Source organism: Chlorocebus sabaeus, chromosome 13 (assembly GCF_047675955.1).
Source record: "Chlorocebus sabaeus isolate Y175 chromosome 13, mChlSab1.0.hap1, whole genome shotgun sequence".
Lineage (NCBI taxonomy): Eukaryota > Metazoa > Chordata > Mammalia > Primates > Cercopithecidae > Chlorocebus > Chlorocebus sabaeus.
This window is the reverse complement of record NC_132916.1, coordinates 68,844,082-68,861,455: the sequence shown is the minus strand read 5'-3', so window position 1 is coordinate 68,861,455 and position 17,374 is coordinate 68,844,082. Positions and strand designations below refer to the sequence as shown.

Genomic DNA, 17,374 nt, shown 5'->3' with positions numbered 1-17,374 from the left:
CCAATTAAAAGCTGCTGAAGTAATGGAAGTAAGAGAGGATAATTGTCTGACCTGGGCAGGTGGCAGTTGATTGATGCTGCCATTTGCAAGTTAAGGTAGACAGAAGGAGCAGGGAATGGGGACAATGGTAGATTCTGTGTGAGAGTGTGTGTGTGTGTGTGTATACTCTGTTATTTTTACCCTCTATCAAACATTATGGCATGCTGAGATACAGAAGGGTGGATATGTCTAAAGAGTTGCCTATAGGACCATGAAAATGTAGAAATATAGATTAAGAAAAATAGAAGAGGTCCAAGAAGTATCTATGGATGCTTCAAATAGAATATAAAATAGAACTTAAAAAGAAACATCAGGAATTTAAAAATATAATGTTGGGGACTTGTCTCTCAATCCTCATTATGCAGGACATCACCGGTTTTGTTGTTGTTGTTTGCTTGTTTTATGAGACAGGCTCTCACTCTGTTGCCCACGCTAGAGTGCAGTGGTACGATCTCAGCTCACTGCAACCTCTGCCTCCTTGGTTCAAGTGATCCTCATGCCTCAACCTCCAGGGTAGCTGGGATTACAGGCATGCACCACCAAGCCCAGCTAATTTTTATATTTTTAGTAGAGAAGGGGTTTCACCATGTTGGCCAGGCTGGTCTTGAACTCTTGGCCTCAAGTCATCTGCCCACTTTGGCCTCCCACAGTGCTGGGAGTATAGGTGCGAGCCACCATGCCCATCCAGATATCACTGGTTTTAAAGCATCCTTTGTAGTCTCACTCAGAACATCAGTTCAGAAAATCTTTATTACCAATAGATACATGACTTTACAAAAGCTTCTAGTATATAAGGACATCTTGCCCATTCTTAATAACACGTGTTGATAATAAAGACACTCATCATTTATATGATGAAGTTACATTGTAGATCCTATTCATTTTCCATTTCTAATAGCCCCATTTTATTACTTGCAATGATTTTCAATTCTGCTATCAAAAGTAAGTCAACTGTTGCTCTGATTACAATTGGATGTTTCAAACTACCATCTTGATTACAAATGAATGAGTTGCATGCTGCTGTTGGAGAAACTTTGCATATTTCAAAGAAAAGAGTAGAAATATGTCTGATGGCAAAATATAGTATGATAGCATTTATACATAAAATCAACACTATAGTTACCCTATTTTATTATTTTTAAGCTGTACACAATCTTCAGCAGTTTCCTGAACTTTATATGTTAGAACTTTATATGTTAGAGCCTGAACATATTTGCATATGACATTTCAGTATAAAGCATTGGGACTATTTTTAAATAAATGTAAAGGCATTGATATAAAAAGAGCACTGTTCTCTTTCTAAGTTGTTCCCTTAAAAGGCCTTAAAATTACTTCTGTGATGTCACAGCTCAAATATTTTTGAATGACTGACATTTTAAAAATTCTAACTCATCCTGGATACCAATGCACCCTAGATGAGCACCTTTCCTAGTTATGACATTTCTGGAGTTGTCACCACCTATTAACTGTGGCTTGGTTGGAGTTGTAGAATTTGATATTTGGCTAGTAGAAAGTAGTCACTGTATATGTTAAAATAGCTATAAAAGATTCTTACCTTCAGCCCGGGAAGGATCTATTGTTCTTTGTGATTTGTTCTTTCATTTTGTACCCTAAAAGATATTAGCGTATGAAATTGGCAGAATTGCCCTTGGCCCATGTCAGCTTTCAGAGTTGCCAAGCAAGCATCATGAGATTGGTAAAGCCAGCTCTACTGCATCTCTTGGTGGCACTAGAACACACTTTCTTAAGGAAAAAGCCAGCATTTCACCCACTGCCTGGCATGGCAGTCAGAGCCAGGAAGGGCTTTGGTGAATATGCCAGGACGTGCGGTGAGCCAAATGATCCCTTCCCTTAGGTCTGTGACCCAGTCTCTACAACTTCCTACAACTCCTTCGAGGACTTTCTGACTCACAGCTTGGGAAGAATTAGGAAAGAACACCTGCCAAGCTGAGCAGAACAGCTACTTCCTGTTTATGTGTTTTTGCTGGAACATCTCATTTCTTCTTCAGGACATGTTTGGATATACACGGGAATAGAAATGCCAGAGTGAAAACAGGTTTATCACTGTCAGAAAAAAAAAAAAAGCCCTAATATTCACAGAAGATGGGGTCTTGGTTTCTTTATTCCATGTTATTATTTGTTAAGACTGTTAACAAAAAATAAGGCTCTTTTTCCTCTGAACTTAAAAACTATAAATTTACTTGAGTCACTAACAGTGCTCTCAGTCTAAGAGAAAATTACATAATAACAACAATAATGAACAAAGCACTTAGCATGTGCCAGGCACTGTTCTACGTGCTTTTACATATTCAGTCATTACTTTTCACAACAGCTCTATGAGGTAAGTACTAGTATCTCCATTTTACAGATGAAGAAACTGAAGCACAGAGAAACTAAGGTTAAGTCAGACAGCTAGTATGTGGCAGAGTCAAGATTTAAATCTAAGAAACAGGGTCTGGAATCTGTACTCTTGACCATTATGCCACACTGAGATGGTTCCCAGACAGCAGGAAGAAGAAGTGTTCCTTCTCCATAGGCAACAGTTCACTCATTCTTTTGGTGCAGTGATGTACAGTCTGTACTGAACTCTCCAATATAAAATGTGGGGAATTAAAACGTATACAGAGCCTGAAAACTCACTTACTTTTATAGTGGTTCTAAGCAAAGAAAATGCTTTATGGGTTCAAACAAGTCAAATTTATGAACTCAATTTTTTTTGTGTGGAAACTGGTTGGCAGTCTCTATTTACAATATCTCTCCTCCATTATAAAAAACATCGCAATGGAGCTATGTGAATACTTTTTCCCCTTTCCCTTAGAGAAAGGGAATTAAGTCAAAGGTGATACATATCCCTGGAGTTAGCTGAAAAAGAAATGGGAAGAAATCTGAGAATAGCATTGTGGAACTTGGTTTCCACAATTCTCAAATTTAACCATGAAATTAAAATTAGATACAGGGGATAGATTGTCCTGGCCATAAGCAAGTCAGGGAGTGAGCGCCAAAGAATTCGTATACTCTTCCTCCTACTTCTTTTAAAATTCCGCCTTTTGAAGGACCTGAGAAATATGATCACTACTAAACTCACTCGTGTATTAAATAATGATTAGGAAAAGCTAAGAGTTGACATAGAGGAAGGCCAGGAAACATGGTAAATGTGGGTAAGGGCATTAAAAAGTTAGCAGACTACACCATATCTCTAAAGCCTGATGATTTTGCTGAAGTATTGTAACTCAGGAGAGAAAGCAAGACACCCTCATGGGAACTCTTTTGAGTTTTTCATTCTTTTCCCCCTCCACTCAGTTCCATCCAGATGTGGCAGCCTCAAGTAGCTAGAAGAAAAAAATTTGGCCAGAAGCAGTGGCTCAGGCCTGTAGTCTCAGCACTTTGGGAGGCCAACGTGGGCGGGTTGCTCAAGCTCGCAAGTTTGAGACCAGCCTGGACAACATGGCAAACCCTGTGTTTACAGAAAATACAAAAATTAGCCAGGCATGGTGGCACATATCTGTAGTCTCAGCTATTTGCAGGCTGAGGTGCGAGTATCACTTGAGCCTGGGAGGTTAAGGCTGCAGTAAGCCATGATTATGCCACTGCACTTCAGCCTGGGTGACAAAGGGAGACTCTGTCTCAAAAGCGAAAAAAAAAGGTCAGGAACTGTGGCTCACGCCTGTAATCCCAGCACTTTGGGAGGCCAATGCAGGCAGATCACGAGGTCAGGAGATCAAAACCATCCTGGCTAACATGGTGAAACACTGTCTCTACTAAAAACACAAAGAATTAGCCAGGCATGGTGGCATGTGCCCGTAGTCCCAGCTACTCTGGAGGCTGAGTCAGGAGAATCGCTTGAACCTGGGAGGCAGAGGTTGCAGTGAGCCGAGGTCCCGCCACTGCACTCCAGAGGCAACAGAGTGAGACTCCATCTCAAAAAAAAAAAAAAAAAAAAGGAAAAAGAAAAACTTTGACAATAATTGAGAAAGTAAACTAAATGATCAAGACAGATATATAAAAATATATGTATAATGTAATGTTTATTAAGCTTGCTTGAAAAACTGAATTCTTTTACTTTAAATTTCTCCATTTCAATGCATGAAAGGAATGGTCCACAGTAAAACAAAAGCAGTATTTCCAAGAATGTTAGTTGTCTCTAGCTCTGTATACATTTTCTACCGTCATATGTCTACCACTATAACCAATGCAGAGTTGTTTAACATGAAGTTTTGACCCAAACTGGACTATGAAGGGGCAAACTGGAGTGAAACAAACTCAAAACAAGCAAACCAACACCAACAGCCAAAAAAGTGTTCTTCTTGAAATTTATATACCATACTTACATACAAGAAGTTAAACCAATTGATCATTATGTACATACGTTAGTGAATATTAGTATTTTACATTTACAAATATATGTGCATATGTAATCAAGTAAAAACAAAAATGTTAAATAATTTTTATCAGTGAAAAATACATAAAACATGACTAATACTTCAATTTGAGTGCTTGTTCGATTCAGTGCTTAAAAATGTTTGGAAAAATAATCCCAAAATATAACCTGGTGAAAGATATTTAAAAAGTGAAAGAGATAAGAAAATAGTAAGTGTTTGGTGTGATTTTAATAAGTAGGGGAAATGAGCAGAAATAAGATCCATATTTGGGGAGGAATCGCATAGCATAGACCGGATGAAGAATCGGAAAGGAAGAACGTGGTTTTTCCCAAGGCCAATTTCGCTCAGAATGGAACAGAACCAGGGAATTTTCAGGGCAAAGTAAACGAACTGAAGTTTCCATCATGAGTTCATTCTATTAGCAGATGAACAACTGACTCCTTCCTTGAGTCTTTATTAGGAGGCAGGCCTCAGACATTCACCCTACAGTTAGATACAACGTCAGTTCCTTACTTGGCTTCTGTCTAGAGGCTAAGAGTGCAAGGTGACATACAATGACATTGCACAACTTTGTAGAAATCTATCTTTACTGAAGAACCATCGGACGGCATCAACTAACCATCTTTCCAAGCACGGGCTTGTTTGCAATTCTTGAACTTCGCGTTTCTTCTCTAAAGACTGAGTTCCGGAAAGAGTTGGGGCAACTCCCTGCAGGGCAGAGATGGTGCGTCCTTCCCAGCGTGCTCCATGGTCTGGGATGGGCGGTGGCGGCCCGGGCCGGCCTGCTACTTGAGGCAGGGACAGCAGAAGCAGCAGAGGGTCCGGCAGGGGTTCTTTTTCTTGTACTGCACGGCCTTCCGCACCTGCGCCTTGGCCTGGCCGGTGTAGTCGACCGTCTTTTGTACGTTGAGCTCGATGACGTTCAGGGTGTCGGCCTGCTTCTCCACCAGCACTGCCATCTGCAAGAAGAGCTCGTGCACGTCGCGGATGCGGCTCTCCAGGCGCAGCAGCTCGCGGTGGCGGCTCTCGATCTCGTTGAGGGCTGCCCGCGCGCCTTTTACATCGGCCAGCAGGTTCTCGGAGAACATATCCCACTTGCTCTGCTCGAACATGTCCTCGATCTGGTCGCCCGAGACGTCCTTCCCCATGATCTCCAGCTGGCGCTGGATGCGGATCTTGCAGTTGTCGCGCTGCTTCATCTCGGCCTGGTTGTAGTCGTGCATGGCGCGCTGGAAGGTGAGGGTGAGCGCGTTGTACTGTGCCCGCGAGATGCGCGCCACCGCTGAGTGCGGGCCGTGCTGGGCCTCGGCCGCCTCGCTCAGCTCTTTCATGGCGTGTAGCTTGCAGTGGATGACCTCGCCCCGGGCCTTGATGGCCTTGGCGATGGAGTTGGTGTCGCGCTTGATGCTGCTGAGGCGCCGCATGGACGTGAGGAAGCGGGCGTTCTGCTTTCCCAGCCGCTTCACATCGGCCACCAGCAACTGGTTTTCATCCTGGATGTCCTGGATGTCTCGGTACAGGGACTCCAGGATGTGGTCCGTCTCGAACACGATGTCCTCGTGGGGCGAGTCAAATTCATCGTCCCCGTCTGGGAACTGCTGGTCATATTGCTTGGATAAGTCCAGAAGTTCTGCTAGCCGGTCTTTCATTTTGCCTGCAAGTAGAGATAATTCAGTTAAATTTCTCTATTGAGAGTCAAGTATTTGCCTTCAAGGGATTGAAACTTAAACATTTTACTCAGCAGTCCCAATTTTTTATTCCTAGGTGTGGGAAATAAGTGCACTAAAGGAGCTAAATGTTCTGACATTTTGCTTACAAGGAAATAAATAAGATGACTGGACAACATGAAACGGTTGCATTTTAAGGCTGCACCTGCAGTTCAGTATCATAGCCGTCTAGAACTCAATCAACAATTTAACATTTTAGATTGCATTGGGAAACCATCTCTTTTTCTTGCTTTATGTTTTTCAATCATCGCAAATTAAAACAGACACAGAAAAAAAAAGAAAAAAGAAGAGAGACTTGCAAATTTAAGCATTTTTAATTGAGGACAATCTACAAGGCCTTGGGGCCAACATCTAAATGTTGCCTATTTTGTGTCTATTTCAGCACTGGTAAGCATCCCCTCCTGTACATACTAACAACTCTTAAAATAGTTACCATGCAAATCATGATTTAATTTTTTTTCTCTTAAAGATGTTGTAAAAGTAAAACATGCTTAAAGTAAAATGACAACAACAAAATACAGAAATCTAAGTGTAAAATTTAGAAGTTGAGGTTTCCTGACTCCTCTTTTCAATATCATTCCCTAATGATAAGCATTGTAAATAACACTGCTTTTTAAAATGCTTTTATATGGAAAATTCCAATCATATGTGGCCTAGTAGCAATAATATAACACATTCCCATTCATTCATCATGTAGCAGCAATGTTTGCCCACTTTTAATACCTTTTTGAAACAAATTGGCAGCTCAGGCAGAATGTTCATGTTTTTACAAGGATGGTTCTGGTAATTCCTCTGCTTAATAAGGCAAAGTAATAGTCTCTATGTCCATATTGTTTTTCAGTGAAGTAAAAAACTTCCACTTTTAGTAGCATGTATATATGCTAATATAGGGAATATCTTGAGTTTATACATGAGACTTCATGATGAGAAAGATTCCTTTTCTACTACACAATTTGCAGCAAAGAGGGGAAAAGTAATAACACTTAATGGTTACACAGTCTATCAGGGTTCTTGGTCTCAAATTAAAAGCTTCTTTCAAGTTGAAGTAATTCATTTTATATCACCACTAATGGAATGCTGACAAGTTGGATTTGGTGATAAATGGAAAATGGTGAAATATTAACCATGGCCTTTCATCTACTGTGATCATCATTTACATAAATTAAGCAGAAGTTTTATTCTATGATGGTGATTTTTAATATAACAATATAAGCTGCTTAAAGTGCCACCATTTCTGATATCTGGTGGCTATAATCAATACCAGACGTTCTCAATGATGGGGAAGATGATTCTCCTAGCAGTATGGTTGACAGGCAGATTAAAGATCCAGGACCAGAACTATGCCTTCACTTGGTCTGAATTTCTTGATATTCAACTGTTTCCTCACTTTGAACAAAATTGAAAGACAAACTACCAACTGGGGAGAAATTATAATATACGACAGACAATGGGTTAAGATACTTAATATATATATTTCTAAGCTACCAAAAAATCTACTTACCCCAAGACAGTGAAAGGGCAATTCAGAGAAGATATAAATGACAGAGAACATAAACGTATGTTATATATGCCTGATATTGTCTAGGCATCTTTCATGTGATACCCTCTTTAGTCTTCACACAGATTCTATGAGTAGGTACTGCCATTATCAGAGTTGGTGTGAGCATAGGGAGATCAAGGAATTTGCTCAAGGTCACCAGTAAGTGAACACTCAGGCTTTAGAACAGCACCACTTAACCACTGCACAAAATAATCCTTAGCAAAAGTATAAAAATATAGTCAAAAAAGACTTCTGTATTAAACAAGGAAATGCAAATTAAACTACTGAGAATTTTTTTGCCCACAGAGTTAGCATGAGTTTTTTAAAAACAATAATATTTCAAATGGGTAAGCATTCTGGGAACTCTTAAAACATACTGGTAATTCCATCTCATGCCAGTCAGAATGGTGACTATTAAAATGTCAAGAAACAACAGACGCTGGTGGAGGCTGTGGAGAAATAGGAATGCTTTAACACTGTTGGTGGGAATGTAAATTAGTTCAACCATTGTGGAAGACAGTGTGGCAATTCCTCAAAGATTTAGAACCAGAAATACCATTTGAGCCAGCAATCCCATTACTGGGTATATACCCAAAGGAATATAAATCATTCTATTATAAAGACACATGCATGTGAATGTTCACTGCAGCCCTACTCACAATAGCAGAGACACAGAACCAACCCAAATGCCCATCAATGTTAGACTGTACTATACAGCTATAAAGAGGAATGAGATCATGTTCTTTGCAGGGACATGGATGAAGCTGGAAGCCATTATCTTCAGCAAAGTAATGCATGAACAGAAAACCAAACACTGCATGTTCTCACTTACAAATGGCAGCTGAACAATGAGAACACCTGGACACAGGGAGGAGAATAACACATAGTGGGGCCTGTCGGGGAAGGGCGGGGGAGGGGAGAGCATTAGGGAAAAGAGCTGATGCTTGCTGGGCTTAATACCTAGGTGATGGAATGATCCGTGCAGCAAACCACCATGGTACATATTTACCTATGTAACAAACCTGCACATCTTGCACGTGTACCCCGGAACTTAAAAACATGAAATAAAATAAAATAATATAATCAATATTATCATTCAGGGTCCTGAGACCTCTCTCAGGTTCTGCTGAACTAAGCAATTAAATTAAATTTTCTTCTAGATTAAAAAAAAGTCTAATTTAAAACTCCTGTGGTGTCTTTGTTTTTGCAACTTAATGATTTTGCAAATAAAGTCTATTAATTATTTTTAAAAATTGGTAATTGATAGAATCTTTCTGGAAGAGTTTAGTAATATGTATCAAAAGCTTTTCAAGTGTGCATTTGTTTTGACATGTGCATTTATTCTAAAGATATAATGCAAAAGTGTATGAAACTCATTGCTCTAAATATTTTAATCACCACCTTGTTTTTACAGAAATTCAGAAATAAGTTGAATGCACAATAATGAGGTCCTGGCTTCTACATAAGTCACAGAGTTTAGAAGGCTATCTAATGGCATGAAAAGCATTTATACTCTGTTAGGCAGAAAAAGTAGTTATGGAGAAAGAGAATGTGCAGCATTCTGAAACAGAGACTTGAAAAATACACATCAAAATGTTAACTATAGTTTTCTTTCAGTTGTGGAATTATACATGGTTTAAATTGCTTCCTTTTGCTTTTCTGTATTTTCCAAAATTTTTATAATGTCTATACAGATTTCATAATTTTAAAACCCACACAAAACAATAAACACTATTTGTTTAAAGGACTAACTCCTTAGCAACTTAGTCTATGCATTGCAATCAAGTTAACATTTTGTGCTACATGGGGAAAGCACATTAGCTAGTTTGCATAGAGTTGAGCTGTACCCATCTGCTTAAGTTAGTACCCAATATAGTCTACCTTGCAACAAGTGGATGAGATGGAATGGATGCATTTTGATGAACAAGGCAAGAATAGGTGATAGATGCCTTCCTTCCTTACATCTTGGCCAAGCCTTACAAGGCACTTCAATGAAAGGAAACAGGTAGAGATAAGGGACTGTGCCATGCCCTGGGGCACTAGGGATCATTTGTAGGTATCCTGCTCATCCTAGACAGGTCCTGTGCTCTATATTGCTCTCCTAGAGCCATTAAAAAGCTATTAGGGGAAATCATCTCATCACAATATGAAGAGTCGAGTACAATTCAACCATATAGAAAATGGTTTTGGAAGATGTCCAGGGACAGTCAGTCCTTCTCAAGATTGAACAACCATAAATTCATAGATAACAAATTATAAAACAGGTAAGGGCCCAAGCTCGTGTGAAGGCGCAAGTCCATAATGTGCTAATAAGAGAAAAAGAAAGGGTACGGGAGATGTAAAGATTCTCTATTGAGGTGTGGTCAAGAAGGAGAGAAGGGGACCTTCACCTTGCCTTCCTGCCCACCTTTCTTGGCTCAGCCAGCCTCAGATGAGTTGCCTGCACTGACACAGAAGGTCTTCTGGTCACCAGGGAGCAAACATTAGGAAAAGTACAACAGAGAGTCAATGAAGAGACTGCTATTCCTAAGAATGTCTCCTAAAAGGTTAAAAGTGTATACATTGCTGAAGTTTTACAAAAATATAGAAGTGGGCACAAATAGAGCATCAAAATAACCTATATATCCCATAGCTTGATTCTGTACTATGAATTCCTAGAAAGAAAACTATGGTAAATGAGAAAGAAAAATAAGACAATTCCACCGACCTTCCTGTCCTATTATAATAAAGGATAGTGTAATAAACTTTGGTAAATTGCATTAATTAAGTTGCTAAAAAATAAGTCCTGCTTCGATTTGCATGGAGGTAAAGGATTCAAAAGAAAATTGATAACCAACTACCAAAAATCTGCTTCTGCTTTCTAATTTTCTTTTCAGGCATGCATATAATCTGTACTGAAAACTAGATCCAATAAGGAAGGAAGGGGGAATTGCTTAAGCCTTTTTTCATTGAGCAATAAAGTTTTGTGTAAGAGAAAACAAAGGAACAAAGAGATGATGGCAGCTCAGTGGTTCTCAGTCTGCAGGAGGTGACAGAATCATCTGGAGAGCTTCAAAGATTACAGATGCCTGGGCACCTAGAGTTTCTGATTTGGTAGGCCTGGGATGATCTCCAGCTGATTGTAATGCATACCCAAATTTGTGACCCATTCCATAGATACCCACCTATCATGTCAGCTTTTTCTTTTTCTTTTTTTTTTTTTTTTTTTTTTTTTTTGAGGTGATCTTGCTGTGTTGCCCAGGCTGGAGTGCAGTGGTACAATCTCGGCTCACTGCAACCTCCACCTCCCGGGTTCAAGTGATTCTTCTGCCTTAGCCTCCTGTGTAGCTTTGATTACAGGCATGCACTACCATGCCCAGCTAAGTTTTGTACTTTTAATAGAGACGGGGTTTCACCATGCTGGCTAAGCTGGTCTCAAACTCTTGATCTCAGGTGATCCACCTGCCTCGGCCTCCCAAAGTTCTGGTATTACAGGCATAAGCCACTGCACCTGACCCATGTCAGCTTTTTATTCATAATTATCATGCAATTCTGGAGAACTTATAATAATTCCTATAGCTTGGGGGCAGTCTCGATGAGCAAAAAACTGATAGGGAAGGAAAAGGGGTAGCTACTGGCCTCTCTCCCCCACTGGAAAGATGATAGCTTTCATAAGCACTGCCTTCTGGCTCCCTGGTATGGAGGCTAAATAAGAAAGGCAGCTGAAAACTCATTCTCATAAAAACAATCTCTGAAGCTCAAAAGGAAAAGGAATCAAGAACATTTGAAATAATTTATTCTGATCCCTTCATTTTATGATGGAAAATTATAATTGTTGCAGGCATTGACTACAGGAGAGTATGAATAAAATAGAAAACTGAGCTTACTATGATGAGGCACCCTCAGGTACATGAATAAATTCTCTGATAGCATTCACACGGAACAAGGAAGGATGGTGATACTCTATTAGTTAAATGTTCTAGCCATTGAGACCTAGATCCTGCTTTGAAGAGCCTACTATATTTGGCACATAGAATCTTAAAATTTTCTGTCATATCAGGAAGGAACAATTCAGAAAGCAGGTTTCTGCCTACCTCAGAAGACCAAAGAGTGCAGATGACAACCACATTGTATTAGTCTGTTTTCACACTGCTGATAAAGACATACCCAAGACTGGGAAGAAAAGAGGTTTAATTGGACTTATAGTTCCACATGGCTGGGGAGGCCCCAGAGTCACAGTGGGAGGTGAAAGGCACTTCTGACATGGTGGTGGCAAGAGAAAATGAAGAAGGAGCAAAAGCAGAAACCCCTGATAAACCCATCAGATCTCATGAGACTTATTCACTATCACGAGAATAGCACAGGGAAGACCAACCCCCGTGATTCAATTACCTTTCCCTGGGTCCCTCCCATAACACATGGGAATTCTGGGAGATACGATTCAAGTTGAGATTTGGTGGAGACACAGCCACACCATATCACACATCAATAACTAAGACACTGGATGCTACAAAGAACAACTGTGAAAGTCATTGTTCCCAACATGCCTCTAAGGGAACCATTTATAAATGAAATATATGGTATCTCTCCGATCATAAAGGGGAAACTTTATTAGGCAGCCCCAAAAGACTAACATATGCATTCAGCAAATTTTGCCAAAACCAGGAAACAAACCTTTTCCCGTTTCACAGCAAGATGTTAAAATGGTTTTACAAGTAGTGAGAAATTTTCAGATATGGGAATACGCAATATAGACCAGCTCAAGGCACACAGCAAACCTTGTGAAGCTTATTATGGGGATCAGCTTATAGATACAGAAACACGCACACATCTCTCTCTCTCTCTCTGTCTCACACACACACAGAGAAAGAGAGAGAAACAGAAAGAGAAAGAAAGAGAGAGAGTCTTTGCAAATGGAATTCAGTTATTTCAGAAGCAAAACAGATCCTGTCCCCAAGATATACACTCCATACAGGACTTCCCCACGGTACCCAAGTTCTGATTTTCAGATTCTATAACATATCTCCTATGTCCTAATTTTATACCAATTGTAAAAGTATGATTAAAGTGACTATTACAAATCAGAAGGTCCACTATTGGTCTATAGGGTGCCTTAATGAGGCTTTGTGTAGGGCTTATACAGTATCTTTGTGAAAGCTAGGAAAGGGCCCCTTTCTGTGAGTGGATGCGGCCCTGCCCCAGGGCATGTGGCCTGGTGAGCTGAGCATGGTTGGATTGCCAGCCTCTCTCATCCATGGTGAGATCACAACCTGCACAGCCCCATGGGGTCGCCCTGTGTACACCTTTCTCAACCACCTCATCCAGTCTCTCCTGCCCACAAATCCCCGCCACCAGAGGCACCTGGAAATTCTACAGGTACAGTGTCATTGTAATTTAGCAGTTCCTTTCTAGCATACCCCATAGTAACACAGCCCTTAAAGAACAGCAAACGGACTTTCCCCAACAGGTTCACAAACAATAATTTCACTCAAATGAGTAAAACTGGTGCTCTGTTTCTTCATATTTAAAATGACACATCTAAGAGGGTGATATGGTTTGACTCTATGTCTCCACTCAAATCTCATCTTGAATTGTACTCCCATAATTCCCATGTGTTGTGGGAGGGACCCAGTGGGAGATAATTGAATCATGGGGGTGGTTTCCCCCATACTGTTCTGGTGGTAGTGAATAAGTATCATGAGATCTGATGGTTTTATTAGGGGTTTCCGCTTTTGCATCTTTTTCGCTCTGTCTGCCGCCATCCACGTATGATGTGACTTGCTCTTCTTGCATTCACCATGCCTCACCATTGCCTCACCATGATTGTGAAGTCTCCCCAGCCATGTGGAACTGTAAGTCCATTAAACCTCTTTCTTTTGTAAATGGCCCAATCTCCGGTATGTCTTTATCAGCAGCATGAAAACAGACTGATACAGAGGGAAACACTATTCTTTGAATATCTAAACATTACAGGTTAAAACTAAAAAGTTCCTAATGAATAGTTCTAGTTTTCTTGCTGCTCCAAAGTTAATTAAAAACAAAAACAAAAACAAAAAACCTTGTATCGTATCTTAAAGTGCATTGGGCAAAAACACGTTTAATATTGTCTTAGGGCTCATTCAAAGCAAAATTTGAAAGGTTGAAGAGTATTAATTGAAATGGTTTAATAACGATAAAAGTCTGAGGCTAGAAGAAATCATTTTTAAATGTCTCTTGCTTTGTCTTTGCTCTAAAGCAGAAAGCAGGTAGGAGTTATTCAAAGCATTTCTGGAGGAGACAGTCTCTACTTTTCAATCACTCTACTCATTTGATGCCCTCTGACATAATTCACTTTTCAGTTTCCTCAATCAGAATTTTCTGCCGGTGTGTGAACAGAAAAAGGCAGTTTGATCTGCACAGTTGATAAACAGCCAGTGGGCAGTTGGGATTTCACTTTTAGCAATACGCTTTCAGATGCTTTCTGTAGAAATGCACGGGAAATCAAAGCAGCTACTCCTGTGTAGGTTTCATACATTCTGCTCTACAGTAAACATTTATTAAGTATTTGTAAAATGCCAAATGCAGTGCCAGCAATGTGCAGGTATTAACTCATTTATCCCTTATGAGGTATCATCATCATCCCCAGTCTACAGGTTTGAGACCTAATGAGTTTAAGCAGTTTGCCTAAAGTCACACAGTTATGGAGTTGAGATAGAAATCCCAAAAGTGTGACTTGAGGGTCCATCTGTAATCCACAAAGGTACACTAGCTTCTTTTTCCTAAACTCCCCACAAGTTTCTTTTAAAATCGTTAGTCTAATAGAAAATGTATTCCCTAATTGTGCTTTTCTATTAGGAACAATTATTAGCATCTAATTCTTAGATCTGGATTAACACATGGAAATATTGTCACCACTAGAATCACTACTTTCTTTCCCACACAAGTTTCTTCATATCAGAGTTTCCCCAACATTGCAACACTTCAGTGGTTACAGCCCTAAAAACAGGGAGTAAGTCACCACAACTTTCCAAAAATCCATAAAATTATTAACTCTGTGAAATAACAGAGCACAGATACTTGGAGACATAAAGTTTACAGTTGGGTGCATAGAAGCCACAACAGGAAAGGACAGTAGATGAGCTTTCTTTCTTTTTTTTTTTTGAGGAAGAATAAAAAGGACTCCCAGGCTGGAGTGCAATGATGTGATCTTGGCTCACCACAACCTCCGCCTTTCAGATTCAAGCAATTCTCCTGCCTCAGCCTCCTATTAGGATTAGAGGTGTGTGCCACCATGCCCGGCTAATTTTTTTTTTTTTTCTATTTTTAGTAGAGTTGGGATTTCACTATATTGGCCAGGCTGGTCTCAAACTCCTGACCTTGTGATCCACCTGCCTCAGCCTCCCAAAGTGCTAGGGATTACAGGCGTGAGCCACTGTGTCCAGCCAGTAGATGAGCTTTCTAAGGGATAAAGACAGGGGCACTCAAGGGTCAAGGCTCCAGGCTCAAGTCATCTATGCAAGTTTTTCCACTTGTATCTCTATTAGTATTTACAAACCGAAACAGTTGTTGTAATCTTACATCTGATTTCCCTTTGGCCCTAGAATGTGAAGCAAAATTTTGCCTGGAAAATACACTGAAGATCTATGTTTAAAAAATGATGGGGAATATTTTGAGTCCAGTTGGAAAATGTATATGCCTTTAAGTAATTCCTTTATATTTTGTAACTATTCCACGAAGTATCTTTTAAAGGGAGAAACCCATGGAGTTTCCAGAATCATCAATGAACTTTTCTTTTCCAGCTTATAACACCAGTTAAGGAAAAGTTCACAGAGCTTTTACATTCCTTTATCTATTCCCCCTTCTCGTAAACAGTGTCCTTTGAACCACTTATTCTAGTCTCATTGCCTGGTTACTCATGTTAAATTCTTCCAGAAAAAAAATATTCTTATATATGGCTGATATCTTTTATACAAGGTACAGAAATATCTGAGTTATCTAACATCATCAATGCATGAGGGTTTTCCATGTAAGTAACCTTTACAGTAACTGAAGTTTCTCCCTTCAAATGTCAAAGGCATCTACTTATCTTTGTTGGAAATCCTCTTCTAAAATGTATGGACACACTTCCTTGCTTTTTTAAAAAAGAGGGTATTGGACACAATTTATTGATGACTCAAATGGCCATTATTAACATCTTTGAATCATGTAGTGATACAGTTTTATTTGATTTAAAATGTTTCTCTTTCCTGGGAGTTAAAATAACAAACCCTTCCTCAGTTGTCTCCACTTACCACTGACAGTCGTCTCACTCCCTTTGCAGATTGTGGCAAGCAAAGAAATTTGAGAAGCAAACATTCAATAATAGTAAGCTTCTGCGTGGGTCTGTAGCCCTCTAGAATCAGCCCGCTCCGTAAAGCAAGGAAAGAAAAATGAATCTCAGTGACAGACTGTGTGCACCCCAAACCAGTCATTGTGCTGGAGAACTGATATAAAATCCACCACAATCCTCACAATAACCTTGGGAGGAGGGTAACATCATTTTCAATTTACTACTATCTGGGTCTCAGAAAAGTTAAGTTCACCCAGTGAGTAAGAGAGAAGGCTAGGATTTAAACTCACATCTGTCCAGGTCCTGAGTTCATGCCCTTTCCACTCAATCCTGCATTGAAGCTGTTGGGGGAGTTAGGGTGGGAGGTGCTAGTGTGGGGAGGTGCTAGGTTGGGAGGCGCTAGTGTTGTTAAGGAGCAATATTCTCTGCTCTGTTTCTTCCCTTCTCTGGCATCCCTCTCCACCTACTCCTGCAAAGGGGCATGGAGTTGCTTATCTAATTAGTGAATCTAAAAGAAGAACCTGTCTGCAGTAGCCTGGCTGCTTGTTTCTTTTTCCTGAAAGTGGGTTTACCAGAGAAACTGTGTTGTCTCTGCAGTACCCTTGGGTGGGGTGGGTGAAATCACCTCTGGCCAGGGAGGGTAAATCCAGCTAATGCTGGCTTCAAGATCAGAAAGCACAGTCCCCCAGATGTAAGCCACATCTTCCAACCTTGTCTTTATCATCACTAATGAGACCCTCTGGCCTCTGCCTGCTTTTCCTTTCTTATTTCTCCACGGGGGTGGAAGTCGGGCGGGTAAGGGGCAGCTACTTATTGTGTTCCTCCCTTAATCAACCCAACAACCATGTTAAGTAAAATCAAAGGAAGTGAGAGCAGAAAAAGACTAATGATGAACTTGCACAGTGCCTTCACTGTAAAGATGAGGAAAGAGAGGCTCATTATATTAACACACAAATAATGATTAAAAGAGTGTTATTAAGGCCAGATGCGGTGGCTCATGCCTACAATCCCAGCACTTTGGGAGGCCGAAGTGAGTGGATCACCTAAGTTCAGGAGTTCAAGATCAGCCTGGCCAAATGGTGAAACCACATCTCTACTAAAAATACAAAAATTAGCTGGGTGTGGTGGCGTATGCCTGTAGTCCCAGTTACTCGGGAGGCTGAGGCAGAAGAAAAAAAATGTTATTAGCAAAGTGGAAAAAACTCTTATGTAATTGCCATTTCCATTTATAGCAATAAAATTCTAACATGTATAAAGCATTTTCATGAGAGTAGCATATATTGAGACTTCAACAAATGATAACTACTAATTTTACTATATTATCATTATTATTATTGTTTGACACAGGGTCTCACTCTGTTGTCCAGGCTGGAGTACAGTGGCACAATCATGGCTCACTGCA

At 40.1% G+C, this 17,374-nt stretch overlaps 1 protein-coding gene across 3 annotated transcripts in view; it reads right to left on the bottom strand.

Annotated features, from left to right (window-relative positions):
• Window positions 1-773: 773 nt before the first annotated feature.
• The window catches only part of STX11 (syntaxin 11), a 41,012-nt gene continuing 24,411 nt past the window's right edge, over window positions 774-17,374 (bottom strand). For 2 of the 3 annotated variants that reach the window (XM_038000764.2, XM_073022545.1), the window contains one exon: window positions 4,338-6,072. In XM_038000764.2, coding sequence (XP_037856692.1) covers window positions 5,204-6,067 — 864 coding nt within the window. In that variant the 5' untranslated portion in view covers window positions 6,068-6,072 and the 3' untranslated portion in view covers window positions 4,338-5,203. Of the gene's footprint in view, window positions 6,073-17,374 lie in introns of all 3 variants that reach the window. The other variant, XM_008006769.3, reaches the window with a different exon arrangement.